Source organism: Stegastes partitus, unplaced genomic scaffold, assembly GCF_000690725.1.
Source record: "Stegastes partitus isolate 25-593 unplaced genomic scaffold, Stegastes_partitus-1.0.2 Scaffold1310, whole genome shotgun sequence".
In the NCBI taxonomy this organism is placed as follows: Eukaryota; Metazoa; Chordata; class Actinopteri; family Pomacentridae; genus Stegastes; species Stegastes partitus.
The window spans coordinates 105,440-116,568 of NW_007579041.1; the positions used below are offsets into that span (position 1 = coordinate 105,440).

Below are 11,129 nucleotides of genomic sequence, written 5' to 3' on the forward strand. Positions count from 1 at the left end.
GGCCCTCTAACAGGAACCTGAAATGACGTGTAGAGAGGAAAAGGGCTAAGAGTTCCTTGTCGAATGTGCTATATTTCCTCTCCGAGTCCCGCAACTTCTTGCTGAAAAAGGCCCAGGGTTGCCAGGCCCCATCCACCCACTGCTCACAAACTGCTCCCACTGCGTAATCGGACGCAACAGTGGTCAAGGAGATGGGCGCAGCAGGGTTGGGGTGTGCTAACAAGGCTGCGTTAGCCAGCGCTGTCTTAGCGTCATCAAAAGCCTGCAATCTCTCAGAGGTCCACTCTACGTCCTGATTCCCTTTCTTGCCTTTCAATGCTTCGTAAAGAGGGTGCATAATGTGGGCAGCTCGCAGAATGAAACGGTTGTAAAAGTTAACCATGCCCAAAAACTCCTGCAAGGGCTTCACAGAAGAGGGGCGAAGGAACGCAGAAACCGCTTCGACCTTTGCAGGGAGTGGCACAGCACCCTGCCGCGACATGCAGTGCCCCAGGAACTCGATCTCTGAAAGTCTAAACCGGCATGTAGCGGGGTTCACAATTAGTCCATGTTCACTGAGGCGCACAAAAAGCTGGCGAAGGTGTAACATGTGTTCCTCCACCGAAGCGCTTGCTACCAGTATGTCATCCAGGTACACGAACAGGAAGGGCATGTCCCACAACACAGAGTCCATGAGCCGCTGAAAAGTCTGCGCTGCACCCTTCAGGCCAAACGGCATCCTCAAAAACTCAAAAAGCCCAAAAGGAGTGATCACTACCGTTTTAGGGATGTCCCGAGGCTGCACCGGCACCTGGTGGTAGCCCCTCACCAAATCCACCTTGGAGAAAACGGCCGCCCCCGCCAGATGCACAGAAAAATCTTGGATGTGGGGCACCGGGTACCTGTCATTAGTCGTGGCATTGTTGAGGCGCCGGAAATCCCCACAAGGGCGCCAACCCCCATCTGGCTTTGGACCCATGTGCAGGGGTGAAGCCCATGGGCTGTCAGAACGGCGCACAATGCCCAGCCGCTCCATGTTGGCGAACTCCTTTTTAGCAATGCCCAACTTCGCTGCATCTAAACGGCGCGCACGTGCAAAAACTGGTGGGCCTACGGTTGTAATGTAATGTTCCACCCCGTGCTTAGCCACCGCCGCAGAAAATGTGGGAACGGTGAGAGCAGGAAACTCAGCGAGAAGACGTTGATACGCGTCCCCAGTGGCGAGCATGTTAGCAAGAAGTGGCCTCGCTTTTCCCAGAGTACATGGGTAGCAATCAAAAGACACAGCATCAATCAAACACCTGTTTGCCACATCTAACAACAGCCTGTATGCACATAAAAAATCTGCCCCCAGAATTGGAACTGCAACAGAAGCAACTACAAAATCCCAGTTGAACTCACGTCCAAGGCTCCGGGTCGTGCTGCCAGAAGTCCGGGAGTTTAACTGTAGCCGCGAAAACAACCGGTGCGGTCACGGCAGCAGCGGCAGATGAAGCACTCTCTACCGACATGCTGCAAACGTCAGGGTCACCAATGTGGAAGTCGATAAAAAGGGAGACGAGAGTTGAGCTTGAGTCTCTGTTCCTTTATTGGACTCCATTTACAGCACAAACTCACCCACAGTGCAAAGCCTTTTATAGCACATCCGCTTTCCCACGACCCGGAAAACCTTAAAAAATACCTTCAAAACCTTCAAAATAACAGTGTCCTTTGTGTGTGAGACCCAGAGAATTCGTGTACACCACACGGCTGTCTTTTTGATCAAATGTGTGTCGCTGAAGTTTGTGCCGGAGGAATCCAGCATTTGCTATCATAAGATATTTGGCACTTAGATTTGAAATCAATCTTATGTTCTTAAATTTTGTTGCAATTCTAATACAGATCATTTCTAACTTTTCTGATTTTAAGGAGAAACTGTTTTTTGGTTGTTGTTTTTTTTTTTTTTACTTGCTTGTACTGCTGACAACTACTGTGTTGCACATTTAGTTTTAATTGCTCAGAAACATTCTGTTCGCAGTATACTTTTCCATTTTATGGGTGAGCTAATCAGAGACTAGATTTTTTACATTGTTCATTTGCACTTAAAAATTCGACACTGTGATTTTGTTCTTCTATGTTCTCTAATAAAGAAAAAAAAAAGATTTTTAAATATGTTGTTCGAATTGTTTTTCTCATAATGCAGGAAATAGCTGGACATCTAAATCAGAACAAATAAAATCAGCTTTAAAATGTTGTATTCTAGTAATGTTATTGAACAAATACCTGTAGTGGTTCATTTGATTCCAGGGAGTGATATTCTCAGGAAACAACAAAGGAACAAGATTCAGGCTAAAGAGAAGAAGATAAAATACATATTTAAAATAAAATGTAGGACAAAAACTAAAACAAATTCTAAAAAACCTGTTGCAAACCTTACAATAGCAAGTGCATCCACACACAAAAAAATCCCTCCTCTGACCTTTATTTTGTTTTTACCACACCTGAGCAATGCTACACTTTGTATAAATAATCACTATATGATACTATACTCCTGGAAATGTGTATATTGTGAGACTTTATATTAACCCATATGTTTTACATACAACAAAAATTTTAAAAAAAATAATAATTTTTGTTATTCCAGGTGACTTCTAGGCAAAGGCATTTTACTCTGACTTGGGGCCTCTGAAGTTCTTTTTTTTTTCCCCCAAATCCCTGATCTCCTCAGTATTGGTGAAGCATTGATAAAGCTTTATTAAAGTTTTTAATTACAGCAAAGAAGCCTTTTATGAATGTTGCGTGATTTAGTGCCACCTATTTTGACAGGTGTGTCTCATATAATCACTGAAAACCAAGCAATTAATCTACATGTTGTTTTAAATAAAGTTTTATTGATTAATTTGAAAATGCCCCCCTAGTGTTCAACAGTCGCCATAGCAGCAGCAGGCTGTCGCCATAACAACGTAGGGACTGTCCCAAAAGAGCGCATAAAGGTCAATACGAAAAAGGAACCAAACACATTTACTGAGGACAAAATAAATCACGGTAATTATCTAGACTGGCTCCTTTTCGTTTTACTGTTGGTACAGATAACCATGGTTGATATTTTGAGCCTAGCTTACTGTAAAAGCCTTAAACTTACCGTCCGTTTTTTCCCGCCGACAGCACTTTACAGTCTGCCCCTGAAGTCATTGTTGCGGAAGTGAGAAGTCTACGTGGGGAAGAAAGGTTGGTCTGACCGTGTTTGACTACCTTACACACCAGCGGCACCAATGTCCAATCCAGGTTAGCTCCGACCCCCGTCGAACCAAGTCTTCCTCCCCCCCACCCCCCGTTAGGCAAATGGACGCGTTGAGCGGCAACCGGAGCGTATAAATGGGACGGAGAGCCGACGACAGGCGGTAATGCTGCGCCGGGTGCGGCAGTCTCTCCGGCAGGTGCTGTTTCTGATGGCCCGGAGACCGGACCTTCTCTGCGGGGCTATCGTGCTCGGCGTCCTGCTCATACTGGCTGTCAAGTTCACATGCAGGTAAACAAGACCGGCTGTGAGGGCAGGCTAACGTGAAACTCACGATGGGGTCAGTTGTAGCGTTATGAGGTCGTAAATGAGCTGCTGCTTGTTTTATACAGTAGTTACAAACAAGGTTTTCATTATGTTGTGCAGCTGATGTGGAACTGACGTGTACTGTAGGACAAGAGGATTACCAGTAAACCAGTCACACAGGCAAGGTTCAACCAGTTGTGTTTCTGTCATTCCTTTAACTTGGCTTCTTTGTTGACAGTGAAGACAACAGCACAACAATCAGTGCTGAAAAAATTAGGCAACTGACAGTAAAGCAGCTACTTAGACAACCCATCAATCGTTTTTTAAACAAAAAGAAGCCAAATCGTCCTTAGTTCAGCTTCTCATTTGCTAGAATTTTCTGCTTTTCTTTGTCTTATGCCATAGCAATTTGATTATCTTTGATTCTGGAAGAAAAAAAAAACTAAGCAATTTGATTTCATTGTTTTAACTTGTCGTAAAATGTTTTGTGCGTTTTCCCAGCCTTCTGACATTTTCTCAAACAAACAATTAACAGACTGATGGAGATCATGATCAGCAGATGTTTTGATGATGAAAGTAATCTCAGTTGCAATCCTTATAAAATCATACCGCTGTCAACATTTTTCAGCAATGAAGCCACATCCTGCGTCTTGTAGGAAGATCAATTAGTTGTCAGTGTCAAACAAAACTACTGTATTAATCATGGTCTGAGGTTCTCAGATAGTTGAACTGTGCTTGATCTGTTAATGGACCCTTTGACTCGGTGACTCATCTTTCAGTGAACCCAGGTGAAGAGAGATTACGACCAGAAACATTGAAACTTGACGCAAATTGCAGTCAAATGATCTCGGGCTCATCCTCCTTCTCATTCTGTTTTGACACTGTGGTCATTTTGCTCCTGCTCTAACAACCCCAGAGTGACAGACACATTTCTAGATAGATAGACACATTTCTGTTCAGCCGATTCGGGAAAGGACAAAATGCATAAAATCGCTGTGTACAGTAGATCCCTCTATATTGGGATCAGTGGGTGCACAGATCTACAGATCACAGTATCTGTCAAATACTAATCCAATACCACTACTCTCATTTTTGGAAATCTAGCTGTACGATATCCTACAAGAAATAATATTGTGATTATTTTTGACAAATATTACGATATCGGCCGTATTGGTAATTTTTTGCATTTCTTTACCTGGAAAACAAAAATTAAGAATGTTTTTTTTTTTAACTGTACCTTGTACCAAACAAACATGTCGCCTCATGTCTGGAGAGTATCATTAGTAGCATTAGGACAACTTTACTGTCACACAGTGTAATCTGTCATCTCTAACACCCGCTGTCGTTATTCATTTCTCTTCAGTCGTGCTAAGAATGTGGTGGTACCAGCTCGGCCTCCGGTGCGGTTCTTTTCTGCCGATGCCCCAGTCGTGGACCTTTACTTGGGTCAGCTAGACCAGGTGAGATTCAAGCACACGGGGATGTGATGTGTAGCAGTTGCTCTGAAATTTCCATTTTAAAATCTGCACGATAAATGGATTTGATTATAGTAAGAGAAGCAATGTGAGGAGAATATGGAGCACATAAAGCTTCAGTTTGTACTAGACCACAACCTGATGCAGTTAAATGGGATGCATGGACCACCTCACTGCTTGCAGATGTTTTGGTATACTGAATTGTAACATTTCTGGAGCTCTGTGACTCATGTAGTTTGTCAAAGCACTGGTTAAGTCCGTTGCATTAATAGCGTTAACATTTTCTCTGCAGGTGGAGCGTCTCAGGAGCGTGGCCGAAGTGTCTCTTATTTTCTTCTATGCACCGTGGTGTGCTCACTCTATGGCCGCCAGGCAAGAGGTGCAGCAGGTGGCTAAGAAGCTGGCCAAACAGGTACAAGACAAGCAGAGACACAACAACCACCTCTCCGTAGGGTTGTTTGAATACCAAATAGCAACATTAACTGAACCCTGTCAGACAACCGCTAAGGAGGCATCAGAGAACCACGGCTTGTTCTTCCATGGACACATTAAACATTTAGAAGAGTAAATATTGCTCCTGGGACTCTGTAAACTAGCTTGTTATCTAAAGTACCTCACATTAAAGTGCTAAGAGTGATATTTGTGGCCTTCAGTAAAGAGCTTCTGTGTTACTGTGAACTATTTAGAACTCTATTAGAATAACAAAATCACATCAACCCTTCAATACACAGTAAAAACAAACAAACTAGAATGAGTCTGACAGCAGCGCTGTTAGATTCACACATACAAATTTCTGGCCCTGCTTTGCTTAGTAAATGAGACAGAGTAAAGTCTGATCTCACACATGACTGAGAACACCACATACCCTGCCTGCGGTCGAGAAATAGTTTTGTTTGTTCAGCTCTGGTTCTTTCTGTATCTCTGAAACACACAAACACAGGTGCAGTTTGTGGCTGTTAACTGCTGGTGGAGTCAGGGGAAATGCAGGAGGTTGAACCGCTTCTATCAGTACCCCATCATCCATCTGTTTTATATGAGGTAAGGTGCAGAGGCGTGCCCTCACTTCTGGTTTGTAATGCTCCTTTCAGAGTGATTTGTTTTCAACAGCGTTAGTGGATAGGGAAGAGGTGAAGAGGAGGACTGTGACAGACAGTGGCGGCTGGTGGTGGAAGCAGAGCATGAAGCATAAAATTGTAAACCTGAGAAAACTAGAGGGCTCTTTGGCATGCTCTCTTCAAGGAAAATTTAGCAAAATAAGCCCTTAAATTGTGCCTACTGGGGAATATTAAGTAGAGAAATGCACAAGGAAGAAGCTGTCCTTCAGTGCTTTCAGGCAGAATGGGTTTCTTTATGTTAATGTTATGGAAGGATCTATTTTTAACAAAAACATTATCTTTTCCTAAGCCTGACTAAATAGTTTTCTTAAAAATAACTGCAACGAAAACTGAAAATAAATCAGAAAAAACTAATAAGTCAACTGGGTCAATCATTGACTTCTGACTTTAGACAGGACTCAAAATCTCAAATCCCCAAAATGTTGCTTGTACTATATGATGAAAGCATTTTGAACTTGAGTTGTGAGTCTGTTTTCTATCCAACTAACCAGCTGGCTGCCACCTTTGTTTTCATTTGGAAACAGACAAGTTTGAAGTCTCTGTTCAGTGGAAGTAGAAGTCAGGATAGTTAGATGAGTCGCCTGTCAGATCATTATTTAAGCATTTCTACGCACATGTATGCATTCAGGGCAGCTTTGACTACTGAAAGTATGTTCCCACTTGCATGTGCTCATTGAAAAGGTGCAAGAGAGCTGAAAGTGTCTCCTAATTGATCCACTATGTCTGTGTTTTCTGCAGGTTTGGGCCAATAGAGTACAAAGGTCCGTTTGTGGCTCCATATGTGGAAAGTTTCATCCTGAGAGTCATCACACCGCTGACTTACCTCCCATCAAGAGCGCAGCTGGAGGAGTTTCTCTCTTATCACGAGGTATCGTTTAGCTTTGTATATCTGATGAAGACCTAGCAGAGAAACACCCACTAAGTTACTTACTGCGTGTGCTGGTTGAATATGTCGTCCAGCGAGCTTACGATGAGCAGTTTGCTGTTTGAGCTCTCTTTTAGAAATACACTGAATTCCTTTATGTCTGGGTTGAACTGTGGTACATTCGCCGTGTCTTTATTTAGCTGCTGTCTTTTGCTGTAGTTGTATTTACAAAAGTTGTAACTGGTTGTCTCTTGTGTGTTTCTAGTCTCGAGTCGTGGGTTTCTTCCAGTTTAACTCCTCTCCTCAGCCTCCGGGGTACATCACATATCTGGCCTCTGCCCTGCAGGCCCTGAAAAGGGGTAAGAAGTGATCATACTGGTGTGAGGATAGTAGTTTTGACTCTGTGGACATTTTGATCAGGTCAGGTGTGAAAGGCATGGTGAAAATTTGTGGGAAGGTTTGACTGTTGGGACAGAAATGAGAGTGTATAATATTGGAACAACACATACCGTGATTTTCGGACTATTGAGCGCACCTGAATATAAGCCGCACCCACTAACTTTAAAAAGAAAACAAAATGTGCACATTTAGAGGCCGCACTTGTCTATAAGCTGCAGGTGTCTGCATTGTAACATGACATATTTACACAGAAAGATTTTTTTAACTTTTAATTAAATACGTACCGGTAACCTACACAAATACGTACCGTAAATGCTTTTTTCTTGTAACACGGCTGGTTAAAAAAATAAAAAATACAGTAGCCTACCAGGAAAAGTCATCGATCGCTATCTTTATCTTCCTCCTGCACTAAAACCACTGAAGTCGTCTTCTTCAGTGTCAGGATTGAACAGCCTAAAAATGACTTGGTCACACACTTCCTCAGTCTCTCTTTCGTTGTCGCTCTCATTGTCACTTTCGTCTCGATGCAAATTCATAAAAATCCATAAATTCATCGCATCATTGTTTAAGCTGCAGTGTTCAAAGCGTGTGAAAAAAGTAGCAGCTTATAGTCCGGAAATCACGGTAGACATGTGATATGTAAAGTTACTATGTGTTTGCTGATCAGTTTTTTAAATGTACTGCAGTTGAGGATTGAGAGGGTAGAATGTTTTCAGTCTTTAGTCCTGAGTTTCTCTGTTTTTATGGTACAGATTTCCGTGGTGTAGTACGTTTTGGGGTTGTGACCAACAAGCAGGTGGCAGAGGCCATCCCACTGAGAGAAGATGAAACCATTTACCTCCACAGAAGATTTAACTCCTCTTTGGTAAGCAGTGGCACCAGGCCACGACAGAGATGAAAAAAAATGTAATTAGCTGCTGAATGCATTTTGTTATAATTATGGATGCATACTAAGCCCTTGCACCTGTGCTGTATGGTGTTCTTTGGTTTTGTTTTGGGGTCAGATATTCCCTAGAAGAGAACGTAACTTCACATCAGGCGCCATCTGTAGTTGGGTGTTTGAAAACCACGAGACCGTCCTCCAGTGGCTGCAGCCTCCAGGAACAAAGTCCCGCCTGCTGGAACAGGAGCTGACTAAAGGCCCTGCACTGCTGCTGTTCCTGCCACACAATCCACTGGGCTCCAAGCCCAGCGCCCTACTACAGCAGGTGAGCAGTGATAGGGGAGTCACATTACTACAACCTCAGATAACAAGCTTGAGAAGAGAAAGTTTTTAGAGTGGGATTTTTTTTTCTTTTTTTTTTCACCTAAAATCATATTTAAATTAGATGAGTCGTTAGTGCTTCCCCTGCCACAGTGGGGTACGTTTGGGTCTTTTGTTGCCAGGTGTGAATGTGGTTTCATCTTCCTGGAGAGAGATCTCATAACTCATAACGAGGGGGAGGAGCAACAAACCCCCAACTGAAACCGAAACTCAGGTGTTAATGGCTCCATAAGGATATAAGTATCTGGAACTCCCAACTAGTCAGTCAGAACTGATGAAGCCTCTTGGATGAGAGGTGGAACGTCCTCAAGGAACTCAAGCACGTCCAGTTGCTACGATTAATCCATGAGAATAACCATGACCTGGACGACTGAGAATCTTCACAGACGTCTTTCAAGTGGTCTAGTGTACAATCTAGCTCTAACAACATGTTGTGGATTTTTCCGTTGTCTTTTTCGATTGCCGGCGGTTCAAAATGCAAGGGACGCGTGACTGCTTCATCCTAATTGTAGCCTTCGCTTACTGGCTAGAAGTTCATTTCAGAAAATAATATCAGATTTTATTAAACCTAGACGGTGGAACTTTTTTTTTTCTCCTTCTACTGGCTGTAGTGGATTGACATCAACACTGTCAGGAATTTTGCTCCTAGTTGCTGCTGACACTACCTGATGTGGAGCCACAGCTGTAGCCTGCTCTGTCTTAGTTGCTGTGTTTGCTCCTCTCTCCAGCCCCGACGAGCCAGTCATGGCTGGTTGGTGTAAAATGCAGCACAACCAGCGTGTCAGCCTAAAACTCCAGATTAAAACGTCAGTATACTGCGAAATATAGAGATTTTCCCGTTGCCAGTAGGCTCAATCAGTGTTGTGTGAACTCATTGTATTGATTTATATTTAAAAGTCCCGCACTGCAGCAGTGCATTCAAGAATAAATCAGATCTAGCCCTCAAATACATCTGTGAATTGCTGATGCTTTATGAGCTAGACTGCATCCTGAAGTTTTTCATGAACCAGTTTCCTTAAGTGTGAAAGAATTACTGCTCAACTTTGAAATTCCTCGCTGCAGGAGCTCGTAGTTTTTCAAGTCCCTTCTGTAGACATATGTCCTCTGAAAGACATTCTTCCAGTTTCCTGCCTGCGAATAGGCACTGTCCCTTCTATTCTGATTTTCTAATACATTTTTTTGCTTATGTCCTCGCATTAGTATAATTCAGTTTGACCTTTGTTTTTTTCTTGTCTTGTGAGGCGTTATGCAACTCCACTAATTTCTACACAAAGAACATTATCATTATTTTTCTGCCTTTTTTTGTCTCTTTCAGGTTGCAGACATTGCTGTGCGTTATCATTCCTGCGACAACAGTAACCACTCGACCTTGGATGGGTTCACTTCCCACTCACTGTGCTGCCAGTCAGTCGCTCTCCCCGAGTCCAGTACCAGTGTGTGCGAGGTGTGCCTCAGCTCATCGTGGCCCAGCCTCACCGCCTCGCCTCTTCGCTGCTCGTTCCCTTCCACCGCTCAGGGAGGGGACGTGTTTCAGAGTTATCTCAGACACTGCTGCCTCCACCGACTACTTTCCCCCATCTCCATCAATACTGCAACCTCAATGGGCTGTAGCAACTTTCTGAACAGCTACAGCCCGTTTAGTCAATACAGTGCCTGCTGCAGAAAAGTAGAACCTCAACTCAATGAGTCACAAGCCAAAGAGGAGCCAGAGATGCAACGAGTTCCCCTCACGCCTCCTTCTACCCCGATCCCTCCGTCCTCTGCCCCTGAGCAGGAGGGAGACGGCATCACAGGACTCCGGTGTCAGACCAACAGGACACTCAGGTTTTACGTGCTGGACGTTGCTCTGAACTGGCCTCTGGCTGTGAGGCTCGGAGCATCCGTCAACACAAGTGCTTCTCTTCACCAGGAGGCTGGTGCACAGCTCGATGGAAGCGGTGACGGGTCATTTGCAGCTATTGTGAACCTGAAGGATGAGGTTCATTATGTTCTTCACCGCAGCCCAGCAGCCACACTGACAGAGTCTCTGGGTAAGACGAGGACAGAATTTCATTCACATCGCATGCTGAGTTGTGTTTGTTACTCTTATGACTGAAGTCATCAGCAAAGTGCTCTAATTTGTCTGGGACAGTTTTGTTTTTTCCAATTATTCTTTTCAACCACAATTCAAAAGCAATATCTTATTTCACTAAATTATAATTTAACAAATTTTTAGTTATTTTTACTTTTTTCAGTTTCTAGTTATTTGAAGGACATTTGTTAATATTTCCTTTTCTTTAATGGAAGAGTATGAATACATTTGAGGACGACTATAAGTGTCGACCATTAATCTTTAATGATTTGGCCAATTTGTTAAAATCCTCTGATTCCAGCCACCTAAATCACAATATATCCTGCTTTCTCTACTCCTCTATGACAATAGACTAAATATCTTTGGCTTGTGGACAGAACAAGACATTCGAGGATGTCATTTTTGACTTTGGGAAACACTGGCTGGCATTTTTCTCCA

At 43.3% G+C, this 11,129-nt stretch overlaps 1 protein-coding gene across 1 annotated transcript in view; it reads left to right on the forward strand.

Moving 5' to 3' along the window:
• The first annotated feature begins 3,259 nt into the window (after positions 1-3,259).
• The window catches only part of txndc11 (thioredoxin domain containing 11), a 15,692-nt gene continuing 7,822 nt past the window's right edge, over positions 3,260-11,129 (forward strand). The window contains exons 1-9 of the mRNA XM_008298376.1: positions 3,260-3,487; positions 4,866-4,962; positions 5,270-5,389; positions 5,918-6,015; positions 6,831-6,960; positions 7,223-7,316; positions 8,109-8,221; positions 8,361-8,564; positions 9,936-10,650. Of these exons, the coding sequence (XP_008296598.1) occupies positions 3,363-3,487; positions 4,866-4,962; positions 5,270-5,389; positions 5,918-6,015; positions 6,831-6,960; positions 7,223-7,316; positions 8,109-8,221; positions 8,361-8,564; positions 9,936-10,650 (1,696 nt within the window). The 5' untranslated portion in view covers positions 3,260-3,362. The remainder of the gene's footprint in view (positions 3,488-4,865; positions 4,963-5,269; positions 5,390-5,917; positions 6,016-6,830; positions 6,961-7,222; positions 7,317-8,108; positions 8,222-8,360; positions 8,565-9,935; positions 10,651-11,129) is intronic.